Raw genomic sequence first — 25,138 nt, 5'->3', positions numbered from 1 at the left:
GCTATGTGAAAGAATTGTGACACATTGGCCTAGATTCTTTTAAAACACATTAATTAACCTGATATCTAGTGGGAAAAAATTGCAACGTCACATCAGATTTGTATCCGCCCCTCAAGTTGCAAGTACCGCTTTATTATAATCATCTATCTAGCAAGTCTTTAGTTCTTGGTGCATAGATAGAGTTCCCCTGTGAAGAATACTGGCATAGCAAAATGCCTTTGTAACATTACAGTACAGATGTATTAAAATGATTCTTCACAGGGCAACGCAGATTTTATGAATTCTGAATACTTTACTTAAATATAGAGGAAAATCCCAGCGTCAAAAATGCTCCTGAACACACATTCCAGCCCCTCAAGGCGCCTCTCATTCTATCCAGAGTTTGATTAATAATATTTGATAATGATTATTTATAATTTCTTACCTTAACCAGATGAACTTTACAGGCTCCTACAAAATCAAAAGCGAAACCATCAAATGTTCTGTAATGACGATCTCCGTAGGTGGTGCACATGGATGGGCAAGGGTGAAAAGTGCATTGGAAAGAACCATGCTGGCAAACACTAAAATAATATTTATAAGAAAAACAATTAACTTTCAGATATACAATTAAAGGGGCGTAAAAACTTTTCATGATTCAGACAGAGCATACAATTTTAATCAACATTCCTATTTACTTCTATCATCAATCTTGCTTCATTATCTTGGTATCCTTTGCTGCAGGAGCAGAAATATACTTCTAGGAACTAACTGAATATAGTAAGCCAATGACAAGGGCATATATGTGCAGCCACCAATCAACAGCTAGCTCCCAGTAGTAAAGTAAATTGGAAATTTGTTTAAAATTGCATGCTCTGTCTTAATCATGGATGTTTGATTTTGACTTTACTCTCCCTTTAAAGGGACATGAAATGTTTTCTTTCATGATTTAGAAAGAACATGCAATTTTAAGCAACTTTCTAATTTACTTATATTATCTAATTTGCTTCATTCTCTTGATATTCTTTGCTGGAAAGTATATCTAGATAGGCTCAGTAGCTACTGATTGGTGGCTGCACATAGATGCCTCATGTGATTGGCTCACACATTCGCATTGCTATTTCTTCAACAAAGGATATCTAAAGAATGAAGCTATTTAGATAATGCAAGTAAATTGGAATGTTTACAATTGTATTCTCTATCTGAATCATGAAAGAAAAATGTTGGGTTTAATGTCCCTTTAAGTCCTTGACTAGAGACGATGTCTAACAGAAGTATGTAAACTGCGTGTTAAACAAAAGCCAATTCAGGATTTTATGAAGCAATATTGTTCATTTTTTATGACTGCCAATTATTAGCAACTATGTAAACTTGACTTGAGATTCCAATGTATAGGTTTTGCCTGCATACTCATGGGCCATGGCATGGGTGACCTTGTTACAGGGTTCATATGTTTTAATACTGGTATATTACTTTAGAGTTTGCCTAAATTGTTCCACTTTACAAATGAGATTATCTTACACAATTGCAATAAGGTGAGAGCTTACCAAGTGTGGCATGAAGAATTTACAGCATCACCAGGAAAGTATTCTTTGGCCTTCCATGAGCAAGGACATGCGTCAGGTTCAAAACATTCATCTCCATGTTTAACAAGCCTAAAAGTACCAAGCAAGGTTAAATGTGTTATAGATAATTACCCTGCATATTACTGTATATAGAGATGCCCCATGTGAAAGTCAATTGTCTGTTTTGACAATCAGAGTAAAATGTTCCATTATATAAAAAGTGATGATTTTGTTTGCCTAAAAAATAATTAAAACATTAAAAAAATTCAGCAATATCAGTTTTTTAAGTCCTACTAATGCTGATTTGCTGATAGCTACATCCTCCTGATGCTGATTGGCTGATAGCTATATCCTACTAATGCTGATTGGATGTTAGCTACTTCCTACTAATGCTGATTGGCTGATAACTACATCCTACTAATGCTGATTGGGTGATAGCTACTTCCTACTAATGCTGATTGGCTGATAGCTACTTCCTACTAATGCTGATTGGCTGTTAGCTACTTCCTACTAATGCTGATTGGCTGATAACTACATCCCACTAATGCTGATTGGCTGATAGCTACTTCCTACTAATGCTGATTTGCAGATAGCTACTTCCTACTAATGCTGATTGTCTGTTAGTTTTTTCCTACTAATGTTGTTAGCTACTTCCTACTAATGCTGATTTGCTGATATCTACTTCCTACTAATGCTGATTTGCTGATAGCTACTTCCTACTAATGCTGATTTGCTGTTAGCTACTTCATACTAATGCTGATTGGCTGATAGTTACTGCCTACTAATGCTGATTGGCTGATAGCTACTGCCTACTAATGCTGATTGGCCGATAGCTACTTTCTACTAATGCTAATTGGCTGATAGCTACTTCCTACTTATGCTGATTTGCTGATAGCTACTTTCTACTAATGCTGATTAGGTGATAGCTACTTCCTACTAATGCTGATTGGCTGATGGGTACTTTTTACTAATGCTGATTGGCTGATAACTACATGCTTCTAATGCTGATTGGCTGATAACTACATCCTACTAATGCTGATTGGATGATAACTACATCCTACTAATGCTGATTGGCTGATAGCTACTTCCTACTAATGCTGATTGGCTGTTAGCTACTTCCTACTAATGCTGATTGGCTGTTAGTTTTTTCATACTAATGTTGTTGGCTACTTCCTACTAATGCTGATTGATTTGCCGATAGCTACTTCCTACTAATGTTGATTGGCTGATAGCTACTTCCTACTAATGCTGATTGGTTGTTAGCTACTTCCTACTAATGCTGATTGGCTGATAACTACATCCTACTAATGCTGATTTGCAGATAGCTACTTCCTACTAATGCTGATTGGCTGATAGCTACTTCTTACTTATGCTGATTGGCTGATAGCTACTTTCTACTAATGCTGATTGGCTGATAGCTACTTCCTACTTGAACTGCTTGGCTGATCTCATGTTTAATTTCTACATTTGTATATCAATGACAAAACTATTGATTGATTTGCTGATTGCTACTTCCTACTAATGCTGATTTGCTGATAGCTGCTTCCAACTAATGCTGATTTGCTGTTAGCTACTTCCTACTAATGCTGATTGGCTGATAGTTACTGCCTACTAATGCTGATTGGCTGATAGCTACTGCCAACTAATGCTGATTGGATGTTAGCTACTTCCTACTAATGCTGATTGGCTGATAACTACATCCTACTAATGCTGATTGGGTGATAGCTACTTCCTACTAATGCTGATTGGCTGATAGCTACTTTTTACTAATGCTGATTGGCTGTTAGCTACTTCCTACTAATGCTGATTGGCTGATAACTACATCCCACTAATGCTGATTGGCTGATAGCTACTTCCTACTAATGCTGATTTGCAGATAGCTACTTCCTACTAATGCTGATTGGCTGTTAGTTTTTTCCTACTAATGTTGTTAGCTACTTCCTACTAATGCTGATTTGCTGATATCTACTTCCTACTAATGCTGATTTGCTGATAGCTACTTCCTACTAATGCTGATTTGCTGTTAGCTACTTCATACTAATGCTGATTGGCTGATAGTTACTGCCTACTAATGCTGATTGGCTGATAGCTACTGCCTACTAATGCTGATTGGCCGATAGCTACTTTCTACTAATGCTGATTGGCTGATAGCTACTTCCTACTTATGCTGATTGGCTGATAGCTACTTTCTACTAATGCTGATTAGGTGATAGCTACTTCCTACTAATGCTGATTGGCTGATAGCTACTTTTTACTAATGCTGATTGGCTGATAACTACATCCTTCTAATACTGATTGGATGATAACTACATCCTACTAATGCTGATTGGCTGATAGCTACTTCCTACTAATGCTGATTGGCTGATAACTACATCCTACTAATGCTGATTGGATGATAACTACATCCTACTAATGCTGATTGGCTGATAGCTACTTCCTACTAATGCTGATTTGCAGATAGCTGCTTCCTACTAATGCTGATTGGCTGTTAGTTTTTTCATACTAATGTTGTTGGCTACTTCCTACTAATGCTGATTGATTTGCCGATAGCTACTTCCTACTAATGCTGATTGGCTGATAGCTACTTCCTACTAATGCTGATTGGCTGTTAGCTACTTCCTACTAATGCTGATTGGCTGATAACTACATCCTACTAATGCTGATTGGATGATAACTACATCCTACTAATGCTGATTGGCTGATAGCTACTTCCTACTAATGCTGATTTGCAGATAGCTACTTCCTACTAATGCTGATTGGCTGATAGCTACTTCCTACTTATGCTGATTGGCTGATAGCTACTTTCTACTAATGCTGATTGGCTGATAGCTACTTCCTACTTGAACTGCTTGGCTGATCTCATGTTTAATTTCTACATTTCTATATCAATGACAAAACTATTGATTGATTTGCTGATAGCTACTTCCTATTAATGCTGATTTGCTGATAGCTACTTCCAACTAATGCTGATTTGCTGTTAGCTACTTCCTACTAATGCTGATTGGCTGATAGTTACTGCCAACTAATGCTGATTGGCTGATAGCTACTGCCTACTAATGCTGATTGGCTGATAGCTACTTTCTACTAATGCTGATTGGCTGATAGCTACTTCCTACTTATGCTGATTGGCTGATAGCTACTTTCTACTAATGCTGATTGGCTGATAGCTACTTCCTACTTGACCTGCTTGGCTGATCTCATGTTTAATTTCTACATTTGTGTATCAATGACAAAACTATTTTAAAGGAATAGTATATTCAAAATTAAACTTTCATGATTCAGATAGAGCAGCAAATTTCTAATTCACTCCTATTATCAATTTTACTTCATTCTCTTTCTATCTTTATTTGAAAAGGCAAGATTGTAAGCATAGGAGCAGGCCCATTTTTGGTTCAGAACCTGGGTAGAACTTTCTGATTGGTGTCTAAATGTAGCTACCAATCAGCAAGCACTACCTAGGTGCTTAACCAACAATGGTCCGGCTCCTAAACTTACATTAAAAATAAAGATACCAAGAGAACGGAGAAAAATTGATACTAGGGGGCCGATTTATGAAAGTGGAGCGGACATGATACAATGTATCGTATCATGTCCGCCACACATCGATAAATGCAAAACGGCATACGCTGTCAGCATTTATTATTGCACAAGCAGTTCTTGTGAACTGCTTGTGCAATGCCGCCCCCCCTGCAAATTTGTGGCCAATCAGCCTCGAGCAGGACGTGTCAATCAGAGCAGGCGGACAAGTTATGGAGCAGCGGTCTTTAGACCTCGACTTCATTGCTGCTGTTTCCGGCGAGCCTGAAGGCTTGTGCGGAAACAGGGCATCAAGCTCCATTCGGAGCTAGATAATTCGGCCCCTAGGAATAAATTTGAAAGTTGTTTAAAATTGCTGCTCTATCTGAATCATGAGCATTTAATTTTGACTAGACTTCCCTATAAACACAGTATCTCTTTAAAATCAGTCCTTAACACATCACTTGTATAAGTCACGTTTTGTACACTGCTGAAACGTAAAACCTTGTGATGACCACAATAATTTCACAATTTACATTTAGTTGTTACGACGAGGCATTATCATTAGCCGTGCTCTGTAATCTAGCCTTAAACATAAGGTAGCATAAACTAAATAAATACATTCTAAACTCAGTGTTTTTATGTTCAGAACATTATATAAGCCCTAATACCACCTCTGATAATACAGCTTAGATCAGATAATATAAAGTATTCCGGTTAAAACCAATGAAAGTGCTTTTTCCTGAAAATAAACTATAATTAAAACAGGTAAGTTGTAGTTGATGTACGACAACGCTTGGCTCTTTTCATATTGATAAATCTCTAACAAAGCAACTGTTAACCCTTTCCTGCCGGGGTTAATGTGTCTACATTGGAACAACTGTTCCGATGTAGACAAATTGAAATCACGCGATCGTGCAAACGATTGCAAGATTTTAATAATTGGATCGGGTCTGGGGGGCGTCCTTATAACCCTAGGAATGCCCTCCAGACCGTGATCAAATCCAGGAAGCGCAGTAGGCTTCAGGACAGCCTTTAGCTATGATGTTCTATTCTGTCATAACGGCTCTAAAGCCCAGTGTAATTATGACGGATAGAACGGCATAACGGCGTTAAAAGGTTAACAGTCTGTTTATCTCATGCAAACAAAGAAATACATATAAATAGAAGATAAGCAAACTAGCAAATAAATAAATAAATCCAAATCAAAGCCTTGTAATACTGAAGAGGCATCATATAGAATCTCGCATAACCAGAGAGCTTTAGCATATCGGGCGCCTAGGGTGCTCTAGTTGAGCAGAGTATTGAGATTCTATCCTGCCCCTACTCAGACCGCACTGCCCTACTCCTGACACTGTTCTATCTCCTTCTCAGCACTGCATGATACATTTTATACATGAGGCTGGAGGTATATAATTGTAACCGGATAACTAAATAAAACCTTACTATAAAGTTATTTAACTTTGTATTACATTACTTGTCATTTATGGTTAAAATGTGAGTTGTATTAACTTTATAGTGTAGATTTAAATTCTATTTGTAAGTTAAATTGTATTAGTTATAACACATTCATGGTGAGACTAAATGCAAAATATGATGTAACAAAATACAACATTCATATCCTAATCAATGATTATTGTTTTTTCTCATTTGTACTGAAAAGAAAATGAGTGTCCCCATGAGAGCGTATGATTTTTTAGCAGCATTTATCTTTATGAATTTTATAAATATTGTGACAGACCTGGTCAGACCTGGCAAAGAAGCACATTTTTCAGATAAACTTTGTCCAGGTGTCAATAACTAATCATTGGGTTGATCACAATCTATCATTCACTAATTATCTGCATGTTACCAGCTGCCAATGAGCCATTTTCAATGTCAATGTTATCACAATTTACCATTTATGTTGTTTGTCGGCTGAACATTTTTCATTATTGATTTGGCTCTATACACCAGTGTTTCTCAATTCCAGTTCTCTGGACCCCCAACAGACCAGATTTCCATGATACTTGTACTAGAGCACAGGTGAACTGATCAGCTGATCAGTAACCATGACTACTAATCTGACCTTACCCATCATTTGTTCAGATATCATGAAAATCTGGGCTGTTTGGGGTCCTGAGGACTGTAAATAAGGAGCCCAACTGTACGCTATACATGTGCTAGTCTTGTTTCTACTGATCACAGTCCAAATGTTTCATAATTATCAACACATTTTCAGTGCCAATTTCACTTATAAAAATCCAAAGCTAAAAATACATTTTCAGCCAACATTGTTTAGCTTGTTACAAGAAACCCCAAAAAGTTATCAGATGTAACATTGGCCTTGCACGTGTTCAAAACCTCCTGATATTACCCCCACCATAGTAGATAACTTCAGGAAACAACATTAATAAACATATACTAATGCTACCTGCTCAATCAATTAAAGTTAAAAAAATAAAAATATTAATCATTATTATACTAAACAAATAGCAAAATCAGTGATCCAACAAGCACACACATGCTCACTATACCTAAAATCCCCCTATTGAATCCCTTAGAGTCATATGAACCTCTTTATTAACAAGTTAATTGCATAGATATCTTAACACTATACTCTATTAAAACAGATTAAACTCCTGATATAACCATTTTGTGTCTTTTGTTGTGTGCATGTTTTTTTTCAATACAATTTCACAGGGTTAATGAGGCAGATCATTTTATTCTCTGTTGCTTTTAGGGGCATTTTGTTATTATGATCACTGTAAAAACACACAATATTGGCTCATTTTTAGAAATTATTTTCTACTTGTGATATCCCTGTTTCATGTCTATTAAAGTATCGACGGAACACTACAATTCCCCTGATTTTATGGAGGTTGGAACTATTTATAAAACTATTCCATATCCATAGCATAAATACCACATTCTAAAATCTTTTGCAGATCATTTCTTGATGATTCTATTGTTTCATTTTGCAGATGACTGTATCCTCCTCTCTATTACAATAAATGCTTGCTTTGTGTTGCCTAAAGGTCTTGCAGATTGCACTAGAGACGCAAGTCTTGAGACAGTTTATGTTCACAGCACTTACTTAAAGGTAGCTTTTATTAAGGAATGGTGTCCAAAATATACAGTGCACCCCAAGGGGTAGATTTAACGAGCAGCAGATGCTGCTTTCTACACCCATCGTTTCCAGCTCACAGGAAACGTAAGTTAAGAAGCAGCGGTCCTAAGACACGATCAGTATGATTGACACCCCTTACTAGCGGCCGATTGGCCGTCGGTGAACAGGGGGCGGAATTGTACAAGCATTTCATTCGAAATGTTTGTGCAATGTTAAATGCTGACAGCGTATGCTGTCGGCATTTAGCAATGTCGGGCAGACATGATTTGCTACATCGAATCATGTCCACTCGACACTTGGAAAATCTACATCTAAGGGTGAATAAACCGAAAATGTTGCTTCTGTATATTTTGGACACCATTCCTTAATAAAGCTACTTTGAAGTAAGTGCTGTGGACATAAACTGTTTGCAGATTACCATTTGGGGAGTGGTAGTGAGCTCGTGTCTTCACGTGCACTATAAGTTTGGGGAGTGACAGTGAGCTTGTGTCTTCACATGCACTATAAGCTTGGAGAGTGGCAGTAAGCTTGTGTGTTCACGTGCACTATAAGTTTGGGGAGTGGCAGTAAGCTTGTGTCTTCACATGCACTATAAGCTTGGAGAGTGGCAGTAAGCTTGTGTCTTCACGTGCACTATAAGTTTGGGGAGTGGCAGTAAGCTTGTGTCTTCACGTGCACTATAAGTTTGGGGAGTGGCAGTAAGCTTGTGTCTTCACGTGCACTATAAGTTTGGGGAGTGGCAGTAAGCTTGTGTCTTCACATGCACTATAAGTTTGGGGAGTGGCAGTGAGCTCGTGTCTTCACATGCACTATAAGTTTGGGGAGTGGCAGTAAGCTTGTGTCTTCACATGTACTTTAAGTTTGGGGAGTGGCAGGGAGCTTGTGTCTTCACGTGCACTATAAGTTTGGGGAGTGGCAGGGAGCTTGTGTCTTCACGTGCACTATAAGTTTGGTGAGTGGCAGTGAGCTTGTGTCTTCACATGCACTATAAGCTTGGAGAGTGGCAGGGAGCTTGTGTCTTCACGTGCACTATAAGTTTGGGGAGTGGCAGTGAGCTTGTGCCTTCACATGCACTATAAGTTTGGGGAGTGGCAGTGAGCTTGTGTCTTCACGTGCACTATAAGTTTGGGGAGTGGCAGTGAGCTTGTGTCTTCACATGCACTATAAGTTTGGGGAGTGGCAGTGAGCTTGTGTCTTCACGTGCACTATAAGTTTGGGGAGTGGCAGTAAGCTTGTGTCTTCACGTGCACTATAAGTTTGGGGAGTGGCAGTAAGCTTGTGTCTTCACGTGCACTATAAGTTTGGGGAGTGGCAGTAAGCTTGTGTCTTCACATGCACTATAAGTTTGGGGAGTGGCAGTGAGCTCGTGTCTTCACATGCACTATAAGTTTGGGGAGTGGCAGTAAGCTTGTGTCTTCACATGTACTTTAAGTTTGGGGAGTGGCAGGGAGCTTGTGTCTTCACGTGCACTATAAGTTTGGGGAGTGGCAGGGAGCTTGTGTCTTCACATGCACTATAAGTTTGGGGAGTGGCAGGGAGCTTGTGTCTTCACGTGCACTATAAGTTTGGGGAGTGGCAGTGAGCTTGTGTCTTCATGTGCACTATAAGTTTGGGGAGTGGCAGTGAGCTTGTGTCTTCACGTGCACTATAAGTTTGGGGAGTGGCAGTGAGCTTGTCTCTTCACATGCACTATAAGTTTGGGGAGTGGCAGTGAGCTTGTGTCTTCACATGCACTATAAGTTTGGGGAGTGGCAGTGAGCTTGTGTCTTCACGTGCACTATAAGTTTGGGGAGTGGCAGTGAGCTTGTGTCTTCACGTGCACTATAAGTTTGGGGAGTGGCAGTGAGCTTGTGTCTTCACATGCACTATAAGTTTGGGGAGTGACAGTGAGCTTGTCTCTTCGCATGCACTATAAGTTTGGGGAGTGACAGTGAGCTTGTCTCTTCACATGCACTATAAGTTTGGGGAGTGACAGTGAGCTTGTGTTTTCATGTGCACTATAAGTTTGGGGAGTGGCAGTGAGCTTGTGTCTTCGCGTGCACTATAAGTTTGGGGAGTGGCAGTGAGCTTGTGTCTTCACGTGCACTATAAGTTTGGGGAATGGCAGTGAGCTTGTGTCTTCACATGCACTATAAGTTTGGGGAGTGGCAGTGAGCTTGTCTCTTCACATGCACTATAAGTTTAGGGAGTGGCAGTGAGCTTGTGTCTTCACATGCACTATAAGTTTAGGGAGTGGCAGTGAGCTTGTGTCTTCACGTGCACTATAAGTTTGGGGAATGGCAGTGAGCTTGTGTCTTCACATGCACTATAAGTTTGGGGAATGGCAGTGAGCTTGTGTCTTCACATGCACTATAAGTTTGGGGAGTGACAGTGAGCTTGTCTCTTCACGTGCACTATAAGTTTGGGGAGTGGCAGTGAGCTTGTGTCTTCATGTGCACTATAAGTTTGGGGAGTGGCAGTGAGCTTGTGTCTTCACGTGCACTATAAGTTTGGGGAGTGACAGTGAGCTTGTGTCTTCACATGCACTATAAGTTTGGGGAGTGGCAGTGAGCTTGTGTCTTCATGTGCACTATAAGTTTGGGGAGTGGCAGTGAGCTTGTGTCTTCACGTGCACTATAAGTTTGGGGAGTGGCAGTGAGCTTGTGTCTTCACATGCACTATAAGTTTGGGGAGTGACAGTGAGCTTGTCTCTTCGCATGCACTATAAGTTTGGGGAGTGGCAGTGAGCTTGTCTCTTCACATGCACTATAAGTTTGGGGAGTGACAGTGAGCTTGTGTTTCATGTGCACTATAAGTTTGGGGAGTGGCAGTGAGCTTGTGTCTTCACGTGCACTATAAGTTTGGGGAGTGGCAGTGAGCTTGTGTCTTCACGTGCACTATAAGTTTGGGGAATGGCAGTGAGCTTGTCTCTTCACGTGCACTATAAGTTTGGGGAATGGCAGTGAGCTTGTGTCTTCACGTGCACTATAAGTTTGGGGAGTGGCAGTGAGCTTGTGTCTTCACGTGCACTATAAGTTTGGGGAATGGCAGTGAGCTTGTGTCTTCACATGCACTATAAGTTTGGGGAGTGGCAGTGAGCTTGTCTCTTCACATGCACTATAAGTTTAGGGAGTGGCAGTGAGCTTGTGTCTTCACATGCACTATAAGTTTAGGGAGTGGCAGTGAGCTTGTGTCTTCACGTGCACTATAAGTTTGGGGAATGGCAGTGAGCTTGTGTCTTCACATGCACTATAAGTTTGGGGAATGGCAGTGAGCTTGTGTCTTCACATGCACTATAAGTTTGGGGAGTGACAGTGAGCTTGTCTCTTCACGTGCACTATAAGTTTGGGGAGTGGCAGTGAGCTTGTCTCTTCACATGCAATATAAGTTTGGGGAGTGACAGTGAGCTTGTGTCTTCACATGCACTATAAGTTTGGGGAGTGGCAGTGAGCTTGTGTCTTCACGTGCACTATAAGTTTGGGGAGTGGTAGTAAGCTTGTCTCTTCACATGCACTATAAGTTTGGGGAGTGACAGTGAGCTTGTGTCTTCACATGCACTATAAGTTTGGGGAGTGGCAGTGAGCTTGTGTCTTCACGTGCACTATAAGTTTGGGGAGTGGCAGTGAGCTTGTCTCTTCACATGCACTAATAGTTTGGGGAGTGGCAGTGAGCTTGTGTCTTCACATGCACTATAAGTTTGGGGAGTGACAGTGAGCTTGTGTTTTCATGTGCACTATAAGTTTGGGGAGTGGCAGTGAGCTCGTGTTTTCATGTGCACTATAAGTTTGGGGAGTGGCAGTGAGCTTGTGTCTTCACGTGCACTATAAGTTTGGGGAGTGGCAGTGAGCTTGTGTCTTCACGTGCACTATAAGTTTGGGGAATGGCAGTGAGCTTGTGTCTTCACATGCACTATAAGTTTGGGGAGTGGCAGTGAGCTTGTCTCTTCACATGCACTATAAGTTTAGGGAGTGGCAGTGAGCTTGTGTCTTCACATGCACTATAAGTTTAGGGAGTGGCAGTGAGCTTGTGTCTTCACGTGCACTATAAGTTTGGGGAATGGCAGTGAGCTTGTGTCTTCACATGCACTATAAGTTTGGGGAATGGCAGTGAGCTTGTGTCTTCACATGCACTATAAGTTTGGGGAGTGACAGTGAGCTTGTCTCTTCACGTGCACTATAAGTTTGGGGAGTGGCAGTGAGCTTGTCTCTTCACATGCACTATAAGTTTGGGGAGTGACAGTGAGCTTGTGTCTTCACATGCACTATAAGTTTGGGGAGTGGCAGTGAGCTTGTGTCTTCACGTGCACTATAAGTTTGGGGAGTGGTAGTAAGCTTGTCTCTTCACATGCACTATAAGTTTGGGGAGTGACAGTGAGCTTGTGTCTTCACATGCACTATAAGTTTGGGGAGTGGCAGTGAGCTTGTGTCTTCACGTGCACTATAAGTTTGGGGAGTGGCAGTGAGCTTGTCTCTTCACATGCACTAATAGTTTGGGGAGTGGCAGTGAGCTTGTGTCTTCACATGCACTATAAGTTTGGGGAGTGACAGTGAGCTTGTGTTTTCATGTGCACTATAAGTTTGGGGAGTGGCAGTGAGCTCGTGTTTTCATGTGCACTATAAGTTTGGGGAGTGGCAGTGAGCTTGTGTCTTCGCGTGCACTATAAGTTTGGGGAGTGGCAGTGAGCTTGTGTCTTCACGTGCACTATAAGTTTGGGGAATGGCAGTGAGCTTGTCTCTTCACGTGCACTATAAGTTTGGGGAGTGGCAGGGAGCTTGTGTCTTCACATGCACTATAAGTTTGGGGAGTGGCAGGGAGCTTGTGTCTTCACGTGCACTATAAGTTTGGGGAGTGGCAGTGAGCTTGTGTCTTCATGTGCACTATAAGTTTGGGGAGTGGCAGTGAGCTTGTGTCTTCACGTGCACTATAAGTTTGGGGAGTGGCAGTGAGCTTGTCTCTTCACATGCACTATAAGTTTGGGGAGTGGCAGTGAGCTTGTGTCTTCACATGCACTATAAGTTTGGGGAGTGGCAGTGAGCTTGTGTCTTCATGTGCACTATAAGTTTGGGGAGTGGCAGTGAGCTTGTGTCTTCACGTGCACTATAAGTTTGGGGAGTGGCAGTGAGCTTGTGTCTTCACATGCACTATAAGTTTGGGGAGTGACAGTGAGCTTGTCTCTTCGCATGCACTATAAGTTTGGGGAGTGACAGTGAGCTTGTCTCTTCACATGCACTATAAGTTTGGGGAGTGACAGTGAGCTTGTGTTTTCATGTGCACTATAAGTTTGGGGAGTGGCAGTGAGCTTGTGTCTTCACGTGCACTATAAGTTTGGGGAATGGCAGTGAGCTTGTCTCTTCACGTGCACTATAAGTTTGGGGAATGGCAGTGAGCTTGTGTCTTCACGTGCACTATAAGTTTGGGGAGTGGCAGTGAGCTTGTGTCTTCACGTGCACTATAAGTTTGGGGAATGGCAGTGAGCTTGTGTCTTCACATGCACTATAAGTTTGGGGAGTGGCAGTGAGCTTGTCTCTTCACATGCACTATAAGTTTAGGGAGTGGCAGTGAGCTTGTGTCTTCACATGCACTATAAGTTTAGGGAGTGGCAGTGAGCTTGTGTCTTCACGTGCACTATAAGTTTGGGGAATGGCAGTGAGCTTGTGTCTTCACATGCACTATAAGTTTGGGGAATGGCAGTGAGCTTGTGTCTTCACATGCACTATAAGTTTGGGGAGTGACAGTGAGCTTGTCTCTTCACGTGCACTATAAGTTTGGGGAGTGGCAGTGAGCTTGTCTCTTCACATGCACTATAAGTTTGGGGAGTGACAGTGAGCTTGTGTCTTCACATGCACTATAAGTTTGGGGAGTGGCAGTGAGCTTGTGTCTTCACGTGCACTATAAGTTTGGGGAGTGGTAGTAAGCTTGTCTCTTCACATGCACTATAAGTTTGGGGAGTGACAGTGAGCTTGTGTCTTCACATGCACTATAAGTTTGGGGAGTGGCAGTGAGCTTGTGTCTTCACGTGCACTATAAGTTTGGGGAGTGGCAGTGAGCTTGTCTCTTCACATGCACTAATAGTTTGGGGAGTGGCAGTGAGCTTGTGTCTTCACATGCACTATAAGTTTGGGGAGTGACAGTGAGCTTGTGTTTTCATGTGCACTATAAGTTTGGGGAGTGGCAGTGAGCTCGTGTTTTCATGTGCACTATAAGTTTGGGGAGTGGCAGTGAGCTTGTGTCTTCACGTGCACTATAAGTTTGGGGAGTGGCAGTGAGCTTGTGTCTTCACGTGCACTATAAGTTTGGGGAATGGCAGTGAGCTTGTGTCTTCACATGCACTATAAGTTTGGGGAGTGGCAGTGAGCTTGTCTCTTCACATGCACTATAAGTTTAGGGAGTGGCAGTGAGCTTGTGTCTTCACATGCACTATAAGTTTAGGGAGTGGCAGTGAGCTTGTGTCTTCACGTGCACTATAAGTTTGGGGAATGGCAGTGAGCTTGTGTCTTCACATGCACTATAAGTTTGGGGAATGGCAGTGAGCTTGTGTCTTCACATGCACTATAAGTTTGGGGAGTGACAGTGAGCTTGTCTCTTCACGTGCACTATAAGTTTGGGGAGTGGCAGTGAGCTTGTCTCTTCACATGCACTATAAGTTTGGGGAGTGACAGTGAGCTTGTGTCTTCACATGCACTATAAGTTTGGGGAGTGGCAGTGAGCTTGTGTCTTCACGTGCACTATAAGTTTGGGGAGTGGTAGTAAGCTTGTCTCTTCACATGCACTATAAGTTTGGGGAGTGACAGTGAGCTTGTGTTTCATGTGCACTATAAGTTTGGGGAGTGGCAGTGAGCTTGTGTCTTCACGTGCACTATAAGTTTGGGGAGTGGCAGTGAGCTTGTGTCTTCACGTGCACTATAAGTTTGGGGAATGGCAGTGAGCTTGTCTCTTCACGTGCACTATAAGTTTGGGGAGTGGCAGTGAGCTTGTCTCTTCACGTGCACTATAAGTTTGGGGAGTGGCAGTGAGCTTGTCTCTTCACATGCACTAATAGTTTGGGGAGTGGCAGTGAGCTTGTGTCTTCACATGCACTATAAGTTTGGGGAGTGACAGTGAGCTTGTGTTTTCATGTGCACTATAAGTTTGGGGAGTGGCAGTGAGCTCGTGTTTTCATGTGCACTATAAGTTTGGGGAGTGGCAGTGAGCTTGTGTCTTCGCGTGCACTATAAGTTTGGGGAGTGGCAGTGAGCTTGTGTCTTCACGTGCACTATAAGTTTGGGGAATGGCAGTGAGCTTGTCTCTTCACGTGCACTATAAGTTTGGGGAATGGCAGTGAGCTTGTGTCTTCACATGCACTATAAGTTTGGGGAGTGGTAGTGAGCTTGTGTCTTCACGTGCACTATAAGTTTGGGGAATGGCAGTGAGCTTGTGTCTTCACATGCACTATAAGTTTGGGGAGTGGCAGTGAGCTTGTCTCTTCACATGCACTATAAGTTTAGGGAGTGGCAGTGAGCTTGTGTCTTCACGTGCACTATAAGTTTGGGGAATGGCAGTGAGCTTGTGTCTTCACATGCACTATAAGTTTGGGGAATGGCAGTGAGCTTGTGTCTTCACATGCACTATAAGTTTGGGGAGTGGCAGTGAGCTTGTGTCTTCACGTGCACTATAAGTTTGGGGAATGGCAGTGAGCTTGTGTCTTCACATGCACTATAAGTTTGGGGAATGGCAGTGAGCTTGTGTCTTCACATGCACTATAAGTTTGGGGAGTGGCAGTGAGCTTGTGTCTTCACATGCACTATAAGTTTGGGGAGTGGCAGTGAGCTTGTGTTTTCATGTGCACTATAAGTTTGGGGAGTGGCAGTGAGCTTGTGTGTTCACGTGCACTATAAGTTTGGGGAGTGGCAGTGAGCTTGTGTTTTCATGTGCACTATAAGTTTGGGGAGTGGCAGTGAGCTTGTGTCTTCACATGCACTATAAGTTTGGGGAGTGGCAGGGAGCTTGTGTCTTCACGTGCACTATAAGTTTGGGGAGTGGCAGTGAGCTTGTGTCTTCACGTGCACTATAAGTTTGGGGAGTGGCAGTGAGCTTGTGTCTTCACATACACTATAAGTTTGGGGAGTGGCAGTGAGCTTGTGTCTTCACGTGCACTATATGTTTGGACATTGCTGGTACCATTATTTGAGTACACGTGTCTTGAGATTCATGTATGCTCCTTAGCCTGCTTTAGTACATTTCTACTTCCATTTCTCTTTAACATTCACTGCCTGCAAAGTGTAACAGCTCCCAGTCATTTCCGTCACCAGCTGCACAGGTCGTGTTGGAAAACAAAGTGCGATCTTCAGAAAGGCTGTGCCAGTTGGGGTTTCATCTCTGTAATACTATACCATATGAACCGAGTGATAACAACTTCCTTTTTTAACATGCCAATTCACTGATTTGCTTTCATGGCAAAACATAATATGAGGCCAAGTTACTGGTCTCACAGAACAAACTGTGCAAATGAGTCTACCCCTCTAGCTTCATTTTATCTGATTTCATTTGAAACAAAAGGGGTTAATTAATACAATCAGTAAGTTTAGAGATCATTAACCCTCTCTGTTCATATTCCTCTGTAAATTATTACCTTTCTTAGCTTATCACCCAGATCTACACAAACAGTTATATATAAATTCCCATTAACGTTAAGCTAAACATTCTCTGGTATTTTGGGCAAGTTTTTCTCTGAAATTCCAGGTAGGGAAGGGGTTAAAGAGAAGTAAAGTAAAAAATAAAGTTTCATACAATTTTATATTGTTGGTATTCTCTCTTCTTTTTTATTTTATTTTTATTACAGGTATCCTTTCTTTCCTTCAAAAGCATACCTAGGTAAGGTGAGGGGAAGCAATGCACTACTGGGAGTTAGCTGCTGATTGGTAGCTGCACATGCATGTCTCTTGTCATTGGCCTACCTGATGTGTTAAGCTAGCTCACAGTAGTGCACTACTGCTCCTTCAACAAACAATGCTAAGAGAATTAAGCAAATATGATATTAGAAGTAAATTGGAAAGTTGTATAAAATTCTTTGTTCCTTCTAAATCATTAAAAAAGAAATTTTAGGTTGTATGTCCTTTAAATGTTTCTCCGCATGGAGCAAGGTATCAACAAAAAACAAAAATACCTTGAAAACATTACTAAAACAAATGAGATTAAAAAAAACTCCCAATTAAAAAAACAGTCCCCTCTAAAATAAGCACAAAAGAAAAAGTGAAAACAATGGGGGGAAAAGAACAATAAAAAGAAGACAACAGCTTGGAAACGGCAAGACTCAACTGCAGCACAAAATACTTCATGGGGATAATAGAGTGTTGGATTCTGTGTGCTGGAATGATGTTTATCCCCATTGCAACCACAACATACCCTGTAAGTAAATGGTCCTTAAGTTTTTTTGGCCCATAATAGCGTTGGTCTCGCCACCTACGTCAAGACTGCGCCATTAAGACCTCACTCCTTCCTGCAGGATTCAAATTATAGCGAGGTCTTGTCACTGGCAGCGAGAGCTGCACTATCAAAAACACAAGCCCCATTAAAAGACCAGCAACGTACAGGGTACATCACTCACACAGACCTCTCAGGGACCTTGCAAGATAAGAGAGCTTTAGTGAATCAGTCAAAATTAGACTTCTATGATTCAGACAAAATGCCCAATTAAACAAAAAAAAGGAACAACTAAAAAACATAATTTATGCTTACCTGATAAATTCCTTTCTTCTGTAGTGTGATCAGTCCACGGGTCATCATTACTTCTGGGATATTACTCCTCCCCAACAGGAAGTGCAAGAGGATTCACCCAGCAGAGCTGCATATAGCTCCTCCCCTCTACGTCACTCCCAGTCATTCGACCAAGGACCAACGAGAAAGGAAAAGCCAAGGGTGCAGTGGTGACTGGAGTATAAATTAAAAAATATTTACCTGCCTTAAAAACAGGGCGGGCCGTGGACTGATCACACTACAGAAGAAAGGAATTTATCAGGTAAGCATAAATTATGTTTTCTTCTGTTAAGTGTGATCAGTCCACGGGTCATCATTACTTCTGGGATACCAATACCAAAGCAAAAGTACACGGATGACGGGAGGGATAGGCAGGCTCTTTATACAGAAGGAACCACTGCCTGAAGAACCTTTCTCCCAAAAATAGCCTCCGATGAAGCAAAAGTGTCAAATTTGTAAAATTTGGAAAAAGTATGAAGCGAAGACCAAGTTGCAGCCTTGCAAATCTGCTCAACAGAGGCCTCATTCTTGAAGGCCCAAGTGGAAGCCACAGCTCTAGTAGAATGAGCTGTAATTCTTTCAGGAGGCTGCTGTCCAGCAGTCTCATAAGCTAAACGAATTATGCTACGAAGCCAAAAAGAAAGAGAGGTAGCAGAAGCTTTTTGACCTCTCCTCTGCCCAGAGTAAACGACAAACAGAGAAGACGTTTGTCGAAATTCCTTAGTTGCCTGTAAGTAAAATTTTAGAGCACGGACTACATCCAGGTTGTGCAGTAGACGTTCCTTCTTCGAAGAAGGATTTGGGCACAAGGAAGGAACAACAATCTCTTGATTGATATTCCTGTTAGTAACTACCTTAGGTAAGAACCCAGGTTTAGTACGCAGAACTACCTTATCCGAATGAAAAATCAAATAAGGAGAATCACAATGTAAGGCTGATAATTCAGAGACTCTTCGAGCCGAGGAAATAGCCATTAAAAATAGAACTTTCCAAGATAACAACTTTATATCAATGGAATGAAGGGGTTCAAACGGAACGCCCTGTAAAACATTAAGAACAAGGTTTAAACTCCATGGTGGAGCAACAGTTTTAAACACAGGCTTAATCCTGGCCAAAGCCTGACAAAAAGCCTGGACGTCAGGAACTTCTGACAGACGTTTGTGTAACAGAATGGACAGAGCTGAGATCTGTCCCTTTAATGAACTAGCAGATAAACCCTTTTCTAAACCTTCTTGTAGAAAAGACAATATTCTAGGAATCCTAACCTTACTCCAAGAGTAACCTTTGGATTCACACCAATATAGGTATTTACGCCATATCTTATGGTAAATCTTTCTGGTAACAGGCTTCCTAGCCTGTATTAAGGTATCAATAACTGACTCGGAAAACCCACGTCTTGATAAAATCAAGCGTTCAATTTCCAAGCAGTCAGCTTCAGAGAAGTTAGATTTTGATGCTTGAAGGGACCCTGTTTCAGAAGGTCCTGTTTCAGAGGTAGAGACCAAGGTGGACAGGATGACATGTCCACCAGGTCTGCATACCAAGTCCTGCGTGGCCACGCAGGAGCTATTAGAATCACTGATGCTCTCTCTTGTTTGATTCTGGCAATCAATCGAGGAAGCATCGGGAAGGGTGGAAACACGTAAGCCATCCTGAAGTCCCAAGGTGCTGTCAGGGCATCTATCAGGACTGCTCCTGGATCCCTGGATCTGGACCCGTAACGAGGAAGCTTGGCGTTCTGTCGAGACGCCATGAGATCTATCTCTGGTTTGCCCCAATGTCGAAGTATTTGGGCAAAGACCTCCGGATGGAGTTCCCACTCCCCCGGATGAAAAGTCTGACGACTTAAGAAATCCGCCTCCCAGTTCTCCACTCCCGGGATGTGGATTGCTGACAGGTGGCAAGAGTGAGACTCTGCCCAGCGAATTATCTTTGATACTTCCATCATAGCTAGGGAGCTTCTTGTCCCTCCCTGATGGTTGATGTAAGCTACAGTCGTGATGTTATCCGACTGAAACCTGATGAACCCCCGAGTTGTCAACTGGGGCCAAGCCAGGAGGGCATTGAGAACTGCTCTCAATTCCAGAATGTTTATTGGCAGGAGACTCTCCTCCTGACTCCATTGTCCCTGAGCCTTCAGAGAATTCCAGACGGCACCCCAACCTAGAAGGCTGGTGTCTGTTGTTACAATTGTCCAGTCTGGTCTGCTGAATGGCATCCCCCTGGACAGATGTGGCCGAGAAAACCACCATAGAAGAGAATTTCTGGTCTCTTGATCCAGATTCAGAGAAGGGGATAAGTCTGAGTAATCCCCATTCCACTGACTTAGCATGCACAGTTGCAGTGGTCTGAGGTGTAAGCGTGCAAAGGGTACTATGTCCATTGCCGCTACCATTAAGCCGATTACCTCCATGCATTGAGCCACTGACGGGTGTTGAATGGAATGAAGGGTGCGGCAAGCACTTTGAAGTCTTGTTAGCCTGTCCTCTGTCAGGTAAATCTTCATTTCTACAGAATCTATAAGAGTCCCCAGGAAGGGAACTCTTGTGAGTGGAACGAGTGAACTTTTCTTTTCGTTCACCTTCCATCCATGTGACCTTAGAAATGCCAGTACTAACTCTGTATGAGACTTGGCAGTTTGAAAGCTTGAAGCTTGAATCAGAATGTCGTCTAGGTATGGAGCTACCGAGATTCCCCGCGGTCTTAGTACCGCCAGAAGAGCACCCAGAACCTTTGTGAAGATTCTTGGAGCTGTAGCCAATCCGAATGGAAGAGCCACAAACTGGTAATGCCTGTCTAGGAAGGCAAACCTTAGGTACCGGTAATGATCTTTGTGAATCGGTATGTGAAGGTAGGCATCTTTTAAATCTACAGTGGTCATGTACTGACCCTCTTGGATCATAGGTAAAATTGTCCGAATAGTCTCCATCTTGAACGATGGAACTCTTAGGAATTTGTTTAGGATCTTTAAGTCCAGGATTGGTCTGAAAGTTCCCTCTTTTTTGGGAACCACAAACAGATTTGAGTAAAACCCCTGTCCCTGTTCCGATCGTGGAACAGGATGGATTACTCCCATTAACAAGAGCTCTTGTACGCAGCGTAGAAACTGGTTAGGTTTCCAGCCTTGTCTGTAGCGAGCAACAGCTCCTTCCTGTCTTGGTGCAGAGGAAGTTGATGCTGCTCCAGCTTTGAAATTACGAAAGGAACGAAAATTAGACTGTCTAGCCTTAGCTTTGGCTTTGTCCTGAGGCAGGGCATGGCCTTTACCTCCTGTAATGTCAGCGATAATCTCTTTCAACCCTGGCCCGAATAAGGTCTGCCCTTTGAAAGGTATATTAATCAATTTAGACTTAGAAGTAACATCAGCTGACCAGGATTTTAGCCACAGCGCCCTGCGTGCCTGAATGGAGAATCCTGAATTCTTCACCGTAAGTTTAGTAAGATGTACTACGGCCTCCGAAATGAATGAATTAGCTAGTTTAAGGATTCTAAGCCTGTCCGTAATGTCGTCCAGAGTAGCTGAACTAATGTTCTCTTCCAGAGACTCAATCCAGAATGCCGCTGCAGCCGTGATCGGCGCAATGCATGCAAGGGGTTGCAATATAAAACCTTGTTGAACAAACATTTTCTTAAGGTAACCCTCTAATTTTTTATCCATTGGATCTGAAAAAGCACAGCTATCCTCCACCGGGATAGTGGTACGCTTAGCTAAAGTAGAAACTGCTCCCTCCACCTTAGGGACCGTTTGCCATAAGTCCTGTGTGGTGGCGTCTATTGGAAACATTTTTCTAAATATCGGAGGGGGTGAGAACGGCACACCGGGTCTATCCCACTCCTTAGTAACAATTTCAGTAAGTCTCTTAGGTATAGGAAAAACCTCAGTACTCGCCGGTACCGCAAAATATTTATCCAACCTACACATTTTCTCTGGTATTGCAACTGTGTTACAATCATTCAGAGCCGCTAACACCTCCCCTAGTAATACACGGAGGTTTTCCAGTTTAAATTTAAAATTTGAAATATCTGAATCCAGTCTGTTTGGATCAGAACCGTCACCCACAGAATGAAGTTCTCCGTCCTCATGTTCTGCCACCTGTGACGCAGTGTCTGACATGGCCCTAATATTATCAGCGCACTCTGTTCTCACCCCAGAGTGATCACGCTTACCTCTTAGTTCTGGTAATCTAGCCAAAACTTCAGTCATAACAGTAGCCATATCCTGTAATGTGATTTGTAATGGCCGCCCAGATGTACTCGGCGCTACAATATCACGCACCTCCCGATCGGGAGATGCAGGTACTGACACGTGAGGCGAGTTAGTCGGCATAACTCTCCCCTCGTTGTTTGGTGAAATTTGTTCAATTTGTACAGATTGACTTTTATTTAAAGTAGCATCAATACAGTTAGTACATAAATTTCTATTGGGCTCCACTTTGGCATTGCAACAAATGACACAGGTATCATCCTCTGAATCAGACATGTTTAACACACTAGCAAATAAACTTGCAACTTGGAATACAATTCAATTAGAATAATATTAAAAACGTACTGTGCCTTTAAGAAGCACAGAAGATCTATGACAGTTGAAAATTAATAAATTGAAAACAGTTATAGTGTAAACAACACAACTTTCGCAAAGGTTTAATCCCATTAGCAAAGATAACAAATTCTGAAAGCAGGAAACAAATTACAGAATAAACGTTTTTTATCTCAGTCAACTATAATTCTCACAGCTCTGCTGAGAGAAATTACCTCCCTCAAAATAAGTTTTGAAGACCCCTGAGCTCTGTAGAGATGAACCGGATCATGCAGGAAATACAATGAGCTGCTGACTGAAATATTTGATGCGTAGCAAAAGCGCCAAAAAAACGGCCCCTCCCCCTCACACACAGCAGTGAGAGAGAACAGAAACTGTCAGAAAAAAGATTAAGCAACTGCCAAGTGGAAAAATAGTGCCCAAACATTTATTCACTCAGTACCTCAGCAAATGAAAACGATTTTACATTCCAGCAAAAACGTTAAACATAATTTCTAGTTATTAAACAGCTTTATGTAATTCTTACAGTGTAATTCTAGTGAAGTACCATTCCCCAGAATACTGAAGTGAAAGTATACATACATGACATTATATCGGTATGGCAGGATTTTCTCATCAATTCCATTGTCAGAAAATAAAAGCTGCTGCATACCTCTATGCAGATTCATCTGCCCGCTGTCCCCTGATCTGAAGTTTACCTCTCCTCAGATGGCCGAGAAACAGCAATATGATCTTAACTACTCCGGCTAAAATCATAGCAAAAACTCTGGTAGATTCTTCTTCAAACTCTGCCAGAGAGGTAATAACACACTCCGGTGCTATTTTAAAATAACAAACTTTTGATTGAAGATATAAAACTAAGTATAATCACCATAGTCCTCTCACACATCCTATCTAGTCGTTGGGTGCAAGAGAATGACTGGGAGTGACGTAGATGGGAGGAGCTATATGCAGCTCTGCTGGGTGAATCCTCTTGCACTTCCTGTTGGGGAGGAGTAATATCCCAGAAGTAATGATGACCCGTGGACTGATCACACTTAACAGAAGAAATACTACTTTTATTAAATGTACCTCTTTATCTTGTTATCCTTTCCATGAGAACTGGGGTAGATTTTGTGTTCACATTACTTGAGCAAAAAGGGGTAGATTTATGGAACTGTAAATGACCCTTGTGATGCCTACTTACTCTTATGACCCGGCAACTGCAATTTAGGAACCGCAGCCCCCTAAAGATGCCAGATAAAATCCCCCCAGACTGACCCGACCGGGGTGACTGACAAGCCCTGCTTTTGTGTGATTGGTTTCATGACATCAGGGGTATCTGCCTCATCAGGTGTATCTGCCTCATCAGGGGTATCTGCCTCATCAGGGGTATCTGCCTCATAAGGGGTATCTGCCTCATCAGAGGTATCTGCCTCATCAGGGGTATTTGCCTCATTAGAGGTATCTGCCTCATCAGGGGTATCTGCCTCATCAGGGGTATCTGCCTCATCAGGGGTATCTGCCTCATCAGGTGTATCTGCCTCATCAGGGGTACCTGCCTCATCAGAGGTATCTGCCTCATCAGGGGTATCTGCCTCATCAGGGGTATCTGCCTCATCAGAGGTATCTGCCTCATCATCAGGTGTATCTGCCTCATCATCAGGTGTATCTGCCTCATCAGGGGTATCTGCCTCATCAGGGGTATCTGCCTCATCAAGGGAATCTGCCTCATCTTGTCCATCTGGAGGATGATAAATTTATGTCACCAGTGCTTGTAAAAATATTGATAACAATGTTATACATATGGGGCCCCTTACACCCACCTTTATTAAGCTGCAGATGCTGCTCCAGGGCCTCAGCATTTCAGCCTCCCGTGACGGTGCTTGAAACTCTGGTTAAGTAGCTGTGGTCTTAAGACTGTATCTAGTTAGTGTATCCGCTACCTCAGGTATGGTAGTGATAAATCATCCTGATACGATCTGCGAGAGCATGGGCGGCATTACACATGCAGTGGCTTGTGGAATGATAAATGCAGGCAGCAGATGTTTGCCGCAATGCTGAGCAGACAGGCTCCTGAGTGCAAACCTTGTCCGTGCAGCAATTAAGCTTTTATAGAAAGAGAAGCCTCACACTCACGCTGTCTAATCTCTCCACCTCTACTGAAGTGTCAGGTCTGCAAGATCCAACACTTCAGCAGAGTTGGAGAGAGACGGCAGCATGCACAAGCGCCTGGCCCTTCTCGCTCTACAGAAGCTAGCGATACAGCTTAAGATTTGCTGGAACACTCAGCTTCTATAACAAAAGCAACTGACCATCATGTGCAAGTGGGGAGGAGAACACAAATAGAACACAAATAGTGAGTGTATTTTGAAGCTTTTAGATTTTGTAAAATGTCTAATTTGTTTTTTTCTTTCTTCCTTTGAACGTTCTATACATAACTTTGTGATCCATATTTACTGTGATTTGCATGGAACTGATTTTGTGTCCCTTCCATTTTGACTTTTCCCTTTAATTACAGATTTGTCTGTCCCTGGTGAATCCTTCAGCACTGTTAACTGAATGCTCTTTAAGTGGTCCTTAATTAGGTGTCCAGCAAAACCAAATGCTTTGGTTCACTAGATTTTAACCTTGTTTGCCAGTTAATAACTCAGGAAATTTTTTGGATACAGATCAAAAAGTATTTTTTTCTTTGTAGACTTAGGAAGCTTTTCCACTGAGTAACGAATTTGCACAATGGAC

The 25,138-nt window shown here is 42.3% G+C and overlaps 1 protein-coding gene across 1 annotated transcript in view; it reads right to left on the bottom strand.

Moving 5' to 3' along the window:
- The window catches only part of OTOG (otogelin), a 576,525-nt gene that overhangs the window by 335,196 nt on the left and 216,191 nt on the right, over positions 1-25,138 (bottom strand). Inside the window, 2 exon segments of the mRNA XM_053689346.1 lie at positions 425-563; positions 1,527-1,634. Coding sequence (XP_053545321.1) covers positions 425-563; positions 1,527-1,634 — 247 coding nt within the window.

The sequence above is a fragment of the Bombina bombina genome, chromosome 7 (assembly GCF_027579735.1).
Source record: "Bombina bombina isolate aBomBom1 chromosome 7, aBomBom1.pri, whole genome shotgun sequence".
NCBI lineage: Eukaryota > Metazoa > Chordata > Amphibia > Anura > Bombinatoridae > Bombina > Bombina bombina.
The sequence above is the reverse complement of the archived record's forward strand: the minus strand, read 5'-3'. Positions and strand labels throughout refer to the sequence as shown.